Source organism: Stegostoma tigrinum, chromosome 4, assembly GCF_030684315.1.
Source record: "Stegostoma tigrinum isolate sSteTig4 chromosome 4, sSteTig4.hap1, whole genome shotgun sequence".
Classification (NCBI taxonomy): domain Eukaryota; kingdom Metazoa; phylum Chordata; class Chondrichthyes; order Orectolobiformes; family Stegostomatidae; genus Stegostoma; species Stegostoma tigrinum.
This window is the reverse complement of record NC_081357.1, coordinates 14,360,603-14,378,671: the sequence shown is the minus strand read 5'-3', so window position 1 is coordinate 14,378,671 and position 18,069 is coordinate 14,360,603. Positions and strand designations below refer to the sequence as shown.

Genomic DNA, 18,069 nt, shown 5'->3' with positions numbered 1-18,069 from the left:
AGAGTTATGATCGCTACGGCCAAAATGCTCTCCTACCAACAGATGTGACACTTGGCCAGTTATGCTCCAGCGATACAAAAGCCTGGTTCGGCCACATCTGAAAATTCTCTTCCTTGGTTTCAAATCCTTTCCTAGCCTGCCCTGTTTCTCTCTGTAATCTCCTCCAGCTCTGCACCCCTCTAAGCATATTTGTGACACCTAAATTCTGGTAATTTAGGCATTCTAATTTTGGCTGCTCCACCACTGTTATCTGAGTCTATAGTTCTTGACGCCCTCAGCACTGGAATTCCCTCTCCATACTGAGGCTTCTTCATCTATCTTCTCCTCTTTCCTCCCTTCATATGATTCCTAGATTCTACGTTATTTTTGGTTATTTCCTCTTACAGCAGCCACTCAGAGCATCTATGCATCCTACATGCACACTGTGAGGCTGATGCATGCATTGATTTCAGTTCCAGAAGCCACTGCCGTGCACGGACCTCCAAGGTTTGAGCAGCAGAAGGGAATATTAGCGGGAACGTCGCTCCCTACGTTCCTGTTTTATTTTATGCTACAGCTCAAAATGTTTTATGTTGTTTCCGAGAGATTCTGCAACCTCTTCTGATTCTTTGTCCATTCATTACCGAAGGTTCTTTGAGCATCTTGTGCTGCATTAGAACAAACTATGTAAATCCAAGTCACTGACTTGGTAGTTTTTGGTCGCTTAAGTGCAGAAATACTCCATTTTGCAAATAATGCCTCTCCACCCATTCCTCCTCCTTATTCAGCAAGACTGTGTGGAGAACACAGAGAACAAATGCGACCATCTGGACTGAAATATCACTGAGTTTATGTTGATTAAACCATTAAGAAATAACAAGGCCTACATTGGAAAAATAGTCACTTTCCAGAAACTTGTAAACATGTGTCATGCATAAGCATGCATGAAGTGCCTCTTTTTCTCTTGGCCTTCTTTTAGGTTATGCATAACCTTTCTGAGAGCATGCCACCAATTGGTGGCTGAGCTCATCCCATAAGTAGCATGACTTTTTGTTCTAAAAGGGAAGCTAATCTGCATCTGTATGCAATTGTTTATTTTCTTTCCCACTGATTGCAAGCAAACCCAACATAACATATCCACAACCCACCATGACTGGTTTCAAGGTCATCTGTTTGTAGTCATTTATGGCCATGTTATTTATGCCCAAGTACTTTGAGAAAACAAAATCTGAAATGTATTGTACCCCTGTGGTGACCTTCTACTCAGTCTGAGTGTGGGACGGCCAAGAATTTTTTTTTTAAAACAAAACCATTGCACAATCATGTTAAATAAGTTTGCAAATGCAATCAATTTAAAAAGAATGCTGGTAAAATCATGTATCTGGAAGAGACAGTGGTGTAATAGGCAAGGAATTAGATTGGTAATGCAGCAGTCAAAGTTTCCAGCACTGCCATCCACAATGGACCAGACACTTGGCTGTGTGCAAGCATCGATGCTTTACCTGCACGTAGCATTGGTACTTTCAGATCAGCTGTTTCTTTCATCTTGGCTCTTTCCCTGGCACTAAATATCTCAGACTGATGCTTTAGAGATGCAGGTTCAATTTCCTAGCACAGCAGCTGGTGCATTTTAAATTTAACCATAAATATCTGGAAAAGAAGAAGTTTTTGAGAATGGTGGCCATGAAACTATTATCGGTTGTTTTAAACTCCAACTGACTTCCTTAAGGAAAGACGTGTCTCACTAGGTTGATTGAGTTTTTTGAAAAAACATCAAAGAGGCTTGAGGAGGGGAGAGCGGTAGATGTGATCTGTATGAACTTCAGTCAGGTGTTTGACAAGATTCCTCATGGTAGACTGGTGAGCAAGGTTGGGTCAAATGGAATACAGGGAGAACTAACCATTTGGATACAGAACTGGTTCAAAGGTAGAAGACAGAGGGTGGTGGTGGAGGGTTGCTTCTCAGACTGGAGGTCTGTGACCAGCAGTGTGCCACAAGGATCGGTGCTAGGTCCACTGCTTTTCATCATTTATATAAATGACATGAACATGAACATAGGAGGTATGGTTTGTAAGTTTGCAGATGACACCAAAATTGGAGGTGTAGTGAACAGTGAAGAAGGTTTCTTCAAAGTACAATGGGGCCTTGATCAGATGGTCCGATGGGCCAATGGGCTGAAGAATGGCAAATAGAGTTTAATTTAAATAAATGTGAGGTGCTGCATTTTGCAAACCAGGGCAGGACTAATGGTAAGGCCCTGGATGTGTTACTGAACAAAGAGACCTTGGAATACAAGTTCATAGTTCATTGAAAGTGGAGTCACAGGTAGATACAACGATGAAGAAGGTGTTCAGTGTGCTTGTCTCTGTTGGTCAATGCATTGAGTATAGGAGTTGGGAGGTCATGTTGCAGCTGTACAGGACTCTGGATAGGCTGCTTTTGGAGTATTGTGTGCAGTTCTGGTCTCCCTGCTATTGGAAGGATGTTCTGAATCTTGGAAGGGTTCAGAAAAGATTGACAAAGATGTTGCCAAGGTTGGAGGGTTTGGCCTATATGGAGGGGCTTAATAGACTGGGGCTATTTTCCCTGAAGTATCAGAGGCTGAGGGATGACCTCGTACAGGTTTATAAAATCATGAGAGGTGTGGATAGGGTGAATTGCCAATTTTTTTTTTCCCAGGTGGGGGAGTCCAAGACTAGTGGGCATAGGTTTAAGGTGAGAGGGGAAAGATTTTAAAAGGGACCATAGGAGCAACTTTTTCATGCAGATGGTGTTGCATGGATGGAATGAGCTGCCAGAGGAAGTGGTGGAGGCTGGATAGGTATATGAATAGTAAAGGTTTAGAGGGACTTTGGCCAAATGCTGGCAAATAGATTAATTTAGGATATCTGGTTGGCATGGGCACGTTGGACCAAATGGCCTGTTTCCATGCTGTACAACTCTATGACTCGATGACTCTAAATCCTGAGAGATCCTTCCCTGATCTGGCCTCCATTTGATTCTAGACCCACAACAATGTGGTTGACTCAAACACCCTTTGACATGGCTTATCAAGTCAGTTGGCTCAAGGGTATTTCAGGTTTGGAAACAAATGCTGGTCGTGCCAGTGATGCTCACATCCCGTGAAAGAATAAAAAAGGAAAATCATTGGTTTCATATCTTGTTATAAAAAATGGTAAGCATGAACTATTCATATTGAACTTCCATCTGAATTCAATACCTTAGACCTTCATGTACTAAAGTACTTTTAAAGAGGACAAATAATGAACCCAATTTAGTTCCTGTGATCATTTAACCATGCAGATCATAGCAAGTACAGGGAATCCATACAGAATACACTAAGCTGGCTATACTGAAATGACTAATTCCATACAACTGAATCAGCATCAAGAAATTCACATGTCTTGTTGAACTCATTCGTGCAAAACAGGTTCACATTTTTAAGAGATGAAATTGAATTGCTTATTGTATTCAACTTGGAAACACAGTGGAGGTGGACTCAAGATTACAATATTTAATGCAAGTGACGAAGCAGTTTAAAATGATAGGAGCTAATTATCTCTCCTCACACAGTTATAACAATTTCAATCAACAGCCAGGTGGCTACACTGCTCTTAAAGTCAAACTAAATGGTTATAAACAATAGGGGCGATTAAACTGAAGTACAAAAATGAGTTTCTCTTTCACTGTGCTAACAGAGCATAAGTTCTTTGAATGTGGTAAATCTAAGAATTTATTTTACTCCAATCTATCTCATGTATTAGTTGTGACATAATTTTCATTTTGTTTAATTTATTGGCCAAGGTAATGTGTTTCTGGAATAGTTCTGTACCACACCAGGGAACTAATGGTCATTTACTCTTTGATTATAAAAGTCAAATTTTTGGCAGTGGCAAGAAGACTATTGAGAATCTCCAAGGCCATTGTTCATAGATCTGCATATTTTCAGCTTTTTTCACTAGTAAAAGAAATGGAAAATTTTGCTTCTGAGTTAGGAGAATGTAAGTTCAAATTCCACTCTGGGGTATGAGCACAAAATCATCAGAAATTTATCTTTTGAATGGGAAGTTAGACTTAGGCTCTCTCAGGTGAATGTAAAAGATTCCACAACCACTGAGATAGTGAAAGCAGATTTGGAAACTCGAGTCCTTTATTTCTAAAAATCAATTTTACATTACGCGCTACATTACACTGTAACCACAAAAAGCCTCCTTTCTGTACCAATAATTTCTGAGGAATTCCTGTTCTGTATTTATGCTCCGATAAGAGTATTCCATTGACACTCAGCTCTGTTGTAATCTGTAGCACTGCACTGTGTTGCAATGCTTGGATGAGGAATCTGTTGAAGGTTGTAAAATAATAAAAATTATGTTGAAAATGCTATTAGAATGGGAACAAGTGAAATGTGTATTCCAGTTAATTATGTTTTGATGGGGAGGCAGTGGTACATTGGTAATGTTGCTGGCCTAGTAATCTTAGAGATCCAGACTCATACAATGGGAACATGGGTTCAGATCTCTCTGCAACAGCTGGTGGAATTTGAATTCAATTCATAAATTGGAATAAAAAGCTAATAATAGTGATCATTGTAGCCATAAAATAATTATTGAATGTTGCAAATGTCCAGCTGAATCATTCGTGCCATTTAGGAAAGAAAGCCATCATCCTTACTTGGTCTAGCCTACGTATGACCGCAGACCCACAGTAACGTTCTTGACCCTTAATCACTGTCTGAAATGGCTGAGAAAACCACTAAGTTCAGACAATTAGAGATGGCTTTCCTAACAATCCCCACATCTGCTGAAAGAATAAAAAATAATTTGTTGGAGTGGAACGGAAGCATGAACAAGCTATAAGATTCTCTGATGACAAATTAGTAAATATTTGTTCTTTTTTGCTTTTTTTAACCACCTGTTGATAACATGTAACATGACATAAAATACTTAGTCCACTCTTTTAGCTTTATACCAACCACACATTATGTAGAATCTGTCTGATACTATTATAAGTGAGCTCCCATCATTCCGTGTTGGAGTTTGGTTGTTTATGCATTGCTTGATTACAGTACAAAGAAAAAATGTTGTGTCGTCCTTGGTACTTTGCTTACTGGCAGGATCACTATTTGTGTCTCAATGTTGTTTATGCTGGAAACTCTTATTTTATTTCAAAACCTAGGAAGAAACCACAACAAGTGAAAAATATTTAAGGAATTTTTTCCTATTTAGTGATGATTTCACCCAAATGATCTAACCTCATGCAATTCTTTAACATCGAAATTTATAAACACATTTACAAACAAGGTTAAAGTGATGCATAGGGGAAGATTTCAAGGCAGATTTCCCAACTGTCTGATTTCCTTAACTTTACTGCCAAGAGCTACATTCCTCATGAAGACCTTGATAAGACACAGACGTACTGAGTGAAGTACTTAGAAAGTCATTAGTCTATGTGTTAAAGTCATACGACATTGGACAACTTGACTGGAGTAATTCTGAAAATGAATAAAGGTCCGTCAGAACCTTATTATATAATTTGTCATCTTCAGTTGTGAATTATATATGTTTTCAAAAATATGGTTGCCACTCAGAATACTGTGAATCAAGAGCAGCCTATTTGAGGGAGTTTTCAGTAGCTACCAAATGAGGTCTGACTGTCCCTCTTTGCATATTTGGTTTGTGTAATTAACCTAGTTGTCCAAGGTGATTAATAATCTCCCCATGGAGAAAGCCATCTGCTCATATGTTAGACCCATCCTAGAACTCGAGGGTTGGACCAACTGAACCATCTGCGCAAGGTTCTGCACAATTTCTGCCACTTACTCCAGACATCGCTGTACTCGTCCCAAAGTCTCGAGCAGGCTTATTGTGGCTCAGACCAGAGGCCCTGTCATGAGCCTGTGGCTTAGCATGACCCCAACAATCCTGGTGCAATCTCCCTCATCTTGTGGAATATGAAACAAGTACATATCCCTGAAACCTGATTGTATCTGCACTGGTGAAAAATCAGGCAGAAACATATGATGATGCACTCTATGAGTGGTTTTCCTTCGAAGCATCGAAGATTGACTTATCATCTTCCTCTATAGCATTGGGCCTTATCCGTCGATAATGATGCCCTGTGGTGGAGAAGGTTAAGTGAGAGTTTTAAGAGAACCTCAGTCCTTCATGAAACTGTCTAAATGTCACAAATGTCTATAATATGGTCTGATTTCAACACAAGTTGTTCTTGAGATTGTTTTTTGCTCACTGAACTGGCTGGTTATCATTCAGATGTTTCATCACCATGTTTGGTAACATCATCTGTGTGACCTCCAATTAAAGCGATGTTGTTCTACTCTGCCTGGTTTATATGATCCAGTCTGCTAAGTTGGATTGTGTCGCTTCCGGTTCTGTCCTGTATGGGTTTGTATATGGGGTCTAATTTCATGTGTTTGTTAACTGCATTACAGGTTTAAAACCAGGCCTCTAGGAATTCCTGTGCATGTCTGAAGTTGGCTTGAGCCAGGATGCTCAATTTCCCGTTAAATTGATGGCCTTCATTATCCGAGCACACTGAGATGAGGGAATGTTTGTTGTGTCGTTTTGCTGCTAGCTGGTGGTCGTGTGTCCTGATGGCTAGTTTCGTTCTAGTCAGACCAAAGTAATGTTTGATGTAGTCATTACGAGGTATTTTGTAAACTACGTTGGTCCTGCATGTCATGGGTAAGGGGTCTTTTGTCCGTGAGTGTTTGTCGTAATGTGGCTATGGGTTTGTGTACTACCATGATTCCTAGTGGTCGTAGGAGTCTTGTTGTACTTCTGTTATGTTCTTGGTATGGGGTAAGTGTGGCCAATGTATTGGGGCGTACTGTGTCCTCTTGGCGTTGTCTATTTAGTAGGCACTGTGGATGAAAGTATTTGGGATATCCTACAACCACACTATGACAATCACTCACAAGGACAAACACCCCATATCCATGACATGCAGGACCAACATAGTTTACAAAATGCCTTGCAATGACTGCAACAAACATTACATCAGCCTGACAGAGAGGAAACTAGCCATCAGGATCCACAAACGCTAGCCAGCAGCAAAATGACACGACAAACTTTCCCTGATCTCAGTGCAGACGAACAATGAAGGCCATCAATTTAATCGAAACAACGTGAGCATCCTGGCCCAAACCAATAATAGACATGCAGAAGAATTTCTAGAGACCTGGTTTTCAACCTGTAATGCAATTAACAAACATGTGGAATTAGACTCCATATACAAACCAATGCAGAACTGAATTGAAAATTACACAACCCAACTTTAAAGACCGGATCATATAAATACCAAGTAGAGTAGGGAGTAGAACAACATTACTTCATTGGAGGTCGCTCTGATGATATTACCTAGCATGGTGACGAAATGTCTGTATGATAATCAGCCAACTCGGCAAGCAAGCCAACAACCTCATGCATAACCTGAGCTACAGATCTTCGCAAGAGCCTTAAACAAGTTGTTTCCATTCTGTTAACTGTCTTGTCTCGCTTTACCATTCTCAATGAACCAGCCGCTCTGCTTGTCTGCAGTCTCTATGCTTCATGTCTTCATGGCTTTAGAACCTTAAGACCAGCAATTCCTTTTTTGGTCGTAGCACTCTCCCTGGCACCGAATACCTCCCAGACTGCATGACAAAATGGAGACTTAATATTTTGTCAACGTATACTTGACTTTCTCATTTGCATGTGTTTCCATTCTATGTGCTGGCCGCACAATGTCATTTGTGACCAGTCGCTTTGTCGTGCACAGTGTCCGGTCCCAACTTGTTTTGTGTTGTACTGTGTTCATCATAGTTGAGTATCTATCAGTGGGTGAAACTGAGAAATGTGTGTGGGTGAGGCTCCCAGCAAGTTAAATGTGTGCAGGTGAGATGATGATGATTATTATAATGGTGGTTGCTTTAGGACATAAATGCTACCTAAATAGCAACATTTGATGAATAAGGAGCAAACAAGAGATGAGAAAAGATGGGAGGAGGGTCCATTGGAGCAAAAAACACTGGCATTGTATAATTTGCTGAATGATCTGTTTCTGTGCTATATTGCCTCTGTAATCCTATATAGTTCTGAAATCATGGTCTTCTCAGTTTCAGTTTGTGTTGTTGGCTGATAATCACCTTTCCTGGAATTTTTTTTAAAAATCCATAAATAACCTTTGATACAAGACTAATTGCAGCCTGACTGTTCCTGGCTCAGTAGAGATCTGGAAACAAATCTGATTGCTTTTGATTAGTTTGTTCCAGTAACCACCGAAAACCTCAAGTTACCACTTCCAGTGATCTACAATTTTATCGAGCCCCTTTTCTCCCCACTGTTCTTTTCTCCTGCGCGAGACCTTCACTGTCTTCTTCTTTCTTCAAAGGATATTTTATGGCATCAGAATTTGTTTGAAAAAGAAGCTTGCCCAATCGCATTTCCTTAAAAAGTCCTTTCATGACATACATAAGTTATAGATTGATAGTTTCAATGTGTTTGCATGATTACATAAGGAACGAGATGGTGTTTGCTTGTAGCTTGCCTCAGGCCCTAGTAATTTATGCTGATGTATATTGGCTCACATTGTACAGTTATTTGCATTGTGCCATGTTTTAATGCAGTTCTCAGGAAGACCACATAATTTGGAAGTGTTTTCTGTGTAACAGTGATGTTGCAAATTTCTGGCTTAAGAAATTTGTAGATTTTACTTTTATTTGTGGTGAAATCAACAGGAATTTTAAAACATCTGCTGATTTTGGCAGCAGGCTGAAACCCATGAATGTGCTTTGCACCTCTTTTATTAATTGATAGTTTTGTTTTTGTGGCTGAGGCATTTCTGTTATCAACACCATGCGACACGCTGATATTTACAAGAACATACTCAGTTGTTTTTGCCTTCCATCTATTCCACAGCAGGGGAAATGTCACTTGGACGTCAGGAGGCTTTTGAGATCTTCAGAAGAGACTGTGCTGACAGTGTAACCATTGAAGACAACAAGCAACTTCTGAAGCTGAGGTGAGTCACTCTGAACAGTACCTGATGGTGGACTAAAAAGGAAAGACTGCCCGTTCTTCAAAAATTAATCATTAGCTGCTTGACACATTAAGACAAACACCATGGTGACCACAGTGACAGCTTTTGAAAAAACTATTGAAATCCACTGCCATGTAGATAAGTCACCACAGAAAAGATTACGAGGCCCAAAATTTCCATTACAATAAGTTACAACAGATTGTTGTTATGTTAGAACTTGACTGTCAAACAAAACAGTAATAAAATAAGTAGCAATCAGTGATGAATGGGAATGTGAAAGTCAGAACACAAACAGATCAGTCAGTCTTATTGATTGACAGAGCTGGCTTGAAGGGCTGAGTGTCCTATGTCTGCTCCCAATTCAAATGACTATATGTGAATATCTTTGGTGAGATGGTGTTCTTTGTGCTGCTGCTTGCACAATCAGCTGTGCATGTTGAAGAAGAAAATGTGCAAGAGTTGAGTTCACAGCTATCTATTTTTCCAAAGTGCTTTCAATTAACCTTAAATTAACTCTTTTTTTTGTTTGAAGTGTCGTGCAGGACCTTGTTTTTTTTGGAAACTATGTGAAGTAACAGTCCTGATGCAGGAGGTACTTCCTGTCTAGGGAGGGCCTGGCTATCTGTGTGATAATGTTTTTCTCAGCACATTGCATTTACACACATAAGTAAAATGCTATATATTATGAGCAGGCAATCCTGAAGTTCTGAAGGCCACCATGGATCTTTTGGGTGCTATTTCTAAAAAAAAAACAAAATCCTGGACAGTACTTTACTCTCTTCAAGCCTTGAGTATCACTCAACCTCTGGTTGTTCCTATCCACTCCTGGAAATGTCCGAGACCAGACCGGAAGTAGCTCCATGCTTGAGTGACACCTCATTAGATGTTCTCCGAGAGACCATATGGGAGAGGAGGCATATACTATTACTGTAGCAGGAGATCATTCTAACTGACAAGGGCATCCTGGACTGAGATCCCTATGGAGTCAGCACCCATGACATCTTAAGAGAGCTTGGTTCCAGCATCATGAAAGAATGAATAATCTGCTGTACTCTGCCATTGTCTGCTCACTGCCAACTTACACTCATAGGTTAGTGAAGCATTATGAGTTTGTCATTGCACGGGAGTGTCACATCCAAGATTGGGTGCCAGCCAATTCTATCAGGTACTTCATTTGTACTGAATGTGGCTGAATTAACTAGATCAACAATGTAGCACTTCTCGTACCACAAACATAAATGGAGCTACAACAGTCAAGCACTATCGGGTCACTGACCTCTTACCTAAACTCGCACAACTTACATATCTGAAACATTTTTCTCCAAAAGATTGTAAGGGACAAGGACGCAACCACAAAAGGCAGTTTTGATCAAAACATTTCAGAAGTATCTCAGTCACACTCGGCAATACAATGTTTATGGCCTTTAGCCCATTCTACTCTTAGACAAAATCAGAGCACTGTATGTTCAGCCACCTTAATCTTCCGATATCCCAAACCAGATTCTTCTTAGCAGGAACACAAAAATAAGCCATTCACCTCTCAGCCTGTAGAGCTGAATGCAGCTCATGTGTTTATGCCTGTCAATGTTTCTTTGTCTCTACAGGAGAACATGCACAGTAAGCACAAAGTGTAAAGTGGGTTGGGAGAAATGCTGGGTGTACGACCCCCTTTTAGGAGCAGGCAGTGGAACTGGCAGGAGAGCAAGGGGACTGTGCTTGTTCTGAAGGGAGATGGAACAATCCATCTGGTGAGAAAGCCTGCCAATCTCACATGAAGCAGCAACATCTTAAAATAACTTGGGGCATTGGTGGTACCTCATGACACAAAGAAATTTTAATAACTAATCTGTATATCCTACCAATCCCATGCCAGGAAATAAAAAAGAAGAGGACTGTTCCCTGGCACATTTCTGTGATCTCTTGAACACCACCTCTAAGGATGAAGAGTTGCCCGTCTTCAAGACATTCCTTCCCACTCTTCATCAGCATAGACACATAGGATTCCCACAAAAGTACATGTAGATTAAGGGTCAGTGTCAAATTCTGATGGGCGCAGCACTAGCAGGGGCACAAAGCTTGCACAGGAAATAATAACCAAGGGCTTTGACTTTCAGAGTACCACTAGAGAGCTGACTCCTACCACTACCAATGCAAATGGTAAACCTGTGGACTCAGACTTTAATGAGGTGATGGAGATGTTTAGACAAGGAGGACAAAATCTGGTAAAGTGCCATGGAGTCTGCCTGGGTTTTGTCTGTTGTGATTCCAGCTGCAAGCACACGGATGCCCCCATGGAATGGATGGCGGTTACTTTGAAGAGCCACCTCCTGCAGAGCAGTTAGTGCTTGCTGGCTGTGCACGTCAGCCTTCAGTCCATCACTCAAGACTTGGATATATCCATTCACTGGCTAAGTGAGAGAGGGCCTGAGTGCTGTGACCTGTGCCCGTCCTCCGAAGGGATGAGGGAGATGCCATTATACATGGATTGGGAGGAGGTGTGACAGCCAGCCAACCAGGGTTTACTATCTCTCAATGAAGAATGAAGCACTATTTACAAACATAGCCCCTTGTATTAAATTACAGTGGTCTCTTTAGGTTAAGGTTTCTGATTGGTTCTGTTTCTCTTATAACCAGTCTGGAAATGGTGCTGATTTCTGTAGGCATGTACATATCATGTGGAGTTGTGCACAGAGCATTAAGTCTGCCACTTTCTGCTGCCCGCTTGAAGAAGAGTAAACCCTAATCTGGATGTGTGAGTTGGAGACTCACTCAGCATTGTATAGGCTCTCTGCATTTCTACAATAAATGAATGTACCTTGTTTACCGATGTTGGTTGAAAGTATTGTCGCTGCCCACTGAGGTAGTGCTAGAAATCAAGCTCTACTGTTCCCAGAAAATTAAAGATTGCATCCAAGTACTTTAAAATTCCCCTATTTGCTTGTCCTTTTAGACCAGGTTAACGGAATGGACTATGTTTCTGTACTTACCAAGAATTACTATTTTTGCAAGTAAATAGATTCTAGTTACAGGTAGACAGCTATGAACTGTTAACAAGTAACTCACCTCACTAAAACTCTATCCCTTTTATAACATCCCTCCTTTCGCTACACACAAGCATACAGACTGACACAGGCAGACACAGACAAAAAAACTGGTATTATGAGTGGAGTGAATGTCTGGGAATGCAGTTCAATGGATCTGTCAGAGATAATGGGAACTGCAGATGCTGGAGAATTCCAAGATAATAAAATGTGAGGCTGGATGAACACAGCAGGCCAAGCAGCATCTCAGGAGCACAAAAGCTGACGTTTCGGGCCTAGACCCTTCATCAGAGAGGGGGATGGGGAGAGGGAACTGGAATAAATAGGGAGAGAGGGGGAGGCGGACCGAAGATGGAGAGTAAAGAAGATAGGTGGAGAGAGTATAGGTGGGGAGGTAGGGAGGGGATAGGTCAGTCCAGGGAAGACGGACAGGTCAAGGAGGTGGGATGAGGTTAGTAGGTAGCTGGGGGTGCGGTTTGGGGTGGGAGGAAGGGATGGGTGAGAGGAAGAACCGGTTAGGGAGGCAGAGACACCACTGGGTTTATTGAGGTGATCCTTTTGCTTGTCACGTCTCTCGCTCTCTCTATTCAGATGTTTTCCACTTATTTATGGGAAGCACAGAGCAACTATTTCACAAATTATTAAGTCTCTGACTTATTGGTGAAAATGCACAGCTTATAGCCACTAGTGAGAGAAAATAAACTGGCTTTCTTCGGGCTTTAGTATCAATTGCAGGATATTCCGATGGAAGCAGACACCTTGCCAGTCCAGTTGAGCTTGGGACCACCAATTGAGCCCAGGCAATTGCATAGCCTCACTCAGGACATATCAGAGGGACTCCAGGTAAGGCCACAGCAAAACCCCAAAACAAAGCCAAGTCCACCTAGACCTAAATTGAGTGAGATAACTTAAAGGCCAGTATCCAAGAGAGTGTATACCCTGGAAAATCCACCTACATCTGGTTTGGAACAGTTAATTACTTAGCAACATCCAAATCAGAACTAATCAAATTAAGCATCAAGTTAAATAGTCGTCCATTTCTGATGGAAGTCAATACTGGTGCGGCCATATCAGTGATCACAAAACAAAGTTTGTAATTTGTGCAAGACCTCGGAGGCTGAGAGCCTATACGAGCAAACTTTACTGATTAAGGGTACAATTTTGGTTCTGGTCTCTTATCCAAAGTAGCTGGTTCAATTACCAGTGATTTGTAGTAAAAGGTTGAGGCCCAAGCCTGATGGGGTGAAATTGGTTCTGAGACATTCACTTAGATTGTCTCAACAATGTGTCAATTAGAAAATGACTGTGTGTGTGAACACCTAATTAAATACCTGGATGTCACTCAGGAGGGTCTGGGGGTGGTCAGAGGAACCGAGGCTATCTTGTATGTTGACCAGGCAGCAAATCCACAATTCTACAAGGCCCACCCACCGGCATTTGGCTCATGGGCAAAAGCAGAAATCAGAAGGCTGGAAAGCAAAGGAATCATCAAATCAATCCAAATTGCAAAATGGGCAGCACTGGTCATACCGATTTTGAAGGCTGATGCCTTTTTGTTAAGTGTTAAGCCATCTTTTGCAGCTGGATACATACCTGATCCCTCAGAGGAGTTTTACACAGGAAGACTGGCAGGAAGACAGTCCTACTTACTTGCAGTTGTGTTTAGACAAGGATTCCCAGCAGTATGCTCCAATTAATACCCTTAAGTGCTTGTACCAATATGAGACTAACATTTGCGGTATCATCAGCCTGTTCAATTTTTCAGCAGTGGGTTCTAATACTACGTGTTTGTAATTACAAGTCGAAACACTGTCTGGGAGGCTGAGTAACGAATGTGGATGCCTTGAGCCACCTCCCATTAGCAGATACACCACTGGTGTTACACCCAGTAGAAGAGTCTGTCATGATATTAAATTTTCTGGACGCGCTTCCAGTTACAGCTGACAGTATCAGACTTTGAATACTGAAAGATCCAGTCTTGTCAAAACTGAAACAGCTGGTGGTGGGGGAAATCAAAGTCACAACTAGACGTGAAACCTTTCTGGACCTGAAGAGACCAGATCAAAGTAGGATAATAAAATGTGAGGCTGGATGAACACAGCAGGCCAAGCAGCATCTCAGGAGCACAAAAGCTGACGTTTCGGGCCTAGACCGACCTAGACTGGCCTAGTTGAACTCATATTCCGCCTGGGAACCCTGCAGCCTAATGGTATCAATGCGGACTTCACCAGCTTCAAAATCTTCCCTTCCCCAACTGCATCCCTAAACCAGCCCAGTTCGTCCCCTCCCCCTACTGCACCACACAACCAGCCCAGCTCTTCCCCCCCACCCACTGCATCCCAAAACCAGTCCAACGTGTCTCTGCCTCCCTAACCTGTTCTTCCTCTCACCCATCCCTTCCTCCCACCCCAAGCCGCACCCCCATCTACCTACTAACCTCATCCCACCTCCTTGACCTGTCCGTCTTCCCTGGACTGACCTATCCCCTCCCTACCTCCCCACCAAACTCTCTCCACCTATCTTCTTTACTCTCCATCTTCGGTCTGCCTCCCCCTCTCTCCCTATTTATTCCAGTTCCCTCTCCCCATCCCCCTCTCTGATGAAGGGTCTAGGCCCGAAACATCAGCTTTTGTGCTCCTGAGATGCTGCTTGGCCTGCTGTGTTCATCCAGCCTCACATTTTATTATCTTGGAATTCTCCAGCATCTGCAGTTCCCATCATCTCAGATCAAAGTAGGAGACAGCCTACTATATTAGGGAGTAAGAGTGATTGTCCGAGCCAAAGTAACCGACAGACCGTGGCTGAACTCCACCAAGGTCATCCAGGGGTTTCCAAAATGAAGATGTTAGCAAGAAGTTATGTCTGGTGGCCAGGCTTGAATGCAGACATTGCCACATTGGTAGGACAGTGCCCAGAGTCCCAACGAGGGCAAAAATTACTGCTTGTAACTTCCCCACATCCATGGGAATGGCTAAGTAAACCTTGAACTCAGTTTCATGTCAACTGTGCAGCTTACATGGGCTCAATGTTCTTAGTAATTGTAGACTCCCACTCAGAGTGGTTGGACGTACACAGAGTCCATTTGTCAAACACAGGAACGTCGATAGAAAAACCATACGCATCTTTTCTAATACATCATTTACCCAGCAGGGAATTTCAGTATTTGCTAAAGTCAAATGGGATTCAACATGAAAGGACAGCTCGAGACCATTTATCATTCAATGGTCTGACAGAAAGAGCAGACCAGACTGTGGTGGCAGGCTTGGAGAAACTGCCTACAGCCTCACTAGGAACTAAACTGTCCCAGTTCCTATTTGATTATAGGAGTACCCCTCATGTAACTACAGGGATTGCACTGGCAGAACTGCTAATGGGGCGAAGATTCTGTACCAGGTTAAATCCAATCTTCCCAGACCCGGGGTGGGGAGGGTGAAATGGCATCTTGCGTGCCAATTCCAAAAACAAGACTCTGCCAAGCAAGAGAGACTATTTGATACAGGCAGCAAAGTTTGGTGTAAGAACCATGGAAATGGCCCTGCATGGTAAGAGGCATGATTGTGCAAGTTCAGGACCAATGACTTATGAAGTTCAGATAGGTGTGACAGCCCTGAATAAGCATATGGACCAAATGAAAGCCGTGAATTTGCAAATAGTGCTGGGCCAAAACATGTCCTGCCCCTTGGAACAGTCAGAAAGTCCGCCAGAACCCTCGGGTTTACCCTCTTTGTCAAGTGTTGACGAATCCTTTGAATTAGAGATGGACATGATGGATGTAGCTGCCTTGATACTGTTGCTGCTGGAGAAAGAGAGTGAAATTCTACTGAGGCAATCCTGGCACAAGAGGTCAACTCCTGTGTATTTCATGCCTCCCATATTGGACACCAAGTCAGAGGAACATAACCCGGTGCTGAAATACCCCAAGAGGCTCTCCAACAAAAAGGACTGGCCCATGTCCTTGAACTTGGGAGGGCTGCGGTGATGGTAACAAGGTCGGCCAGCTGGACCTCACAGAATATGAGTTCCATGATTGGACCTGTTAATCTGGTCCAATTAGGGAGCCTGGCTGACATATAAAGAGGAGATCCTGGCACTCTGAAAGTTGGCTCTGAGGAGGCAGTACTAGAGTCAGGGACTTCATGTGTAAATAAAGGCTGACTTTGGTGACTGGATGCTGGCCTCTGGAGTTATTTCAGACATCACTAGTCTCTAACATCAGTTCTGTTATATTATCAGTTATATTATGTTATCAGTAATTATCAATTAGGTGGCATTGTAAATTATTATTAGTGGAGGTGGTGATGTTGTTGTCATATCACTGAACTATTAATCCAGAGGCTCGGGCTAATTCTCTGGTGTTGCAAGTTCAAATTGCCTGGAATGAAAAGTCTCAGTTACGATGAGAGACTGGATAGGCTGGGCTTGTTTTCCATGGAAAGGTGGAGGCTGAGGCACGATCTGATTGAAGTCTGCAAATTTATATATTAGTCCACAGATTTCCAGCCTGTAACTGAAAGATAAAAACTTGAAGATGGCGGCAGAGGAGTAAGCAATGTTCAGGATCCTAAGCCTGGGACTCTTCTGCTCTTTTTACCATCTGCTGGTTTTTTTTTCTTTATTTTTCCCTTCTTTCTTAGGTTTCATTGGTGGCATCAGCTAGATGGGCCTAGCAGCAATATGGAGCACCTGAAGAGTGATGACTGAGACGTGGGTGGGTCGGGAAAAGCAGTTGGGCAGCAGCAGCTTGAAACCTTGATGTAAAGCAGTGGATAAAGTACAAAGATGGATATTCTTCCAGTTATGCTTTTATTATTTACAAGTTATCTTCAGCTATTCAAAATAGTGCCAGAGCATGGTGAAAGTTGAAGCGTTTCACTGCATCTTCCCCTTAAATTCAAGGCACAATGAATCATTTAATCCATTCAATCAATCAAAATTATCACAAGTATAGATAGGATAGATCATGAGACTCTCTTCCCCATGTTACATGTGTCTGAGTCCAGACAATATAAGTCTAAGGTGAAGAGCAAATAGTTTAGACGAGCTGCGAGCATGAATTTTCGTTTCATTCAGGGGGTGACAGATACACGGAATACACTGCCTGAGAGGCTGATGGAGGCAGTTATTCTTGTAACATTTAAGAAGCATATGTATGATCACCTAAAATGCCAGGCATAGTAGGCTGCAGACCAAGTGCAAGTAAATGGTATTGGTGTAGCTTGGTGTTTGTTGCCTGACACAGACGTGGTGGGCCAAAGGGCCAGTATGACTAGTTGATAGTGTCGTGAAACATCTGGCCCACACGTGACTCCAAACTTACAACAGTTTAGTTTGCTGCTCCCTAATCCTGGCAATGGCCTAGTAAGCTACTAACTGGGGACATAAATATTGACATTGATAGTAATGGCAAGGTAATAACAGGTCGTCAACAGCAACATTTTTTTTCAATTTCAGCACTTTGCACACTGTCACCAACAGCAGCTTCTCACCATGACTTTTCTGTGCTGTTGTTTGATTTTTTCGAACCTATGTATCCTCAAGTCTTCCCTGTGTATCTGCTACATGTCTACCTCTGTCCATCCTGCTCCAAGCCAAACTTGCATCTCTTGTGTGATGTCACTATTTGCTGTTTCTTTAAAATAGCTGTCTGATGGTCCTTCTCTTGCCCTCCATACGCTGCTGCCTGCCTATCTGAAGTTCCTGCTTTCATCCACTCCTCTGGGTGTGGCTGGCGGCCTGTCTTAGAATCTGTGCTCGCCTGCACTTCTTCTCAGCTTGAATAAATTTATAATTGAACAGTTTTCATGCTTGGTTACCATTGAAAAATTAAAGATTAACACATAAACTAGAAATGTTAACGAAAGCTCACGAGGCCCATCAGCCTCAGCTCTATAAGAACCTTCAAATCACCCCTGCAGTGTGCAGTGGCATTTTTAATAGCCCCAATATTTCTTCTTTACCAGATTATTTCAACTATTTATTCCTGCCTAAAAATATTTGAAAAGTTCTTGAAAA

General features: G+C 42.1%; 1 protein-coding gene across 2 annotated transcripts in view; it reads left to right on the top strand.

The window, feature by feature from the left end:
* Nucleotides 1-18,069, top strand: part of kif6 (kinesin family member 6) — a 522,710-nt gene that overhangs the window by 350,612 nt on the left and 154,029 nt on the right. For both annotated transcript variants that reach the window (XM_048531738.2, XM_048531739.2), the window contains exon 14: nucleotides 8,896-8,998. In XM_048531738.2, coding sequence (XP_048387695.2) covers nucleotides 8,896-8,998 — 103 coding nt within the window. The remainder of the gene's footprint in view (nucleotides 1-8,895; nucleotides 8,999-18,069) is intronic.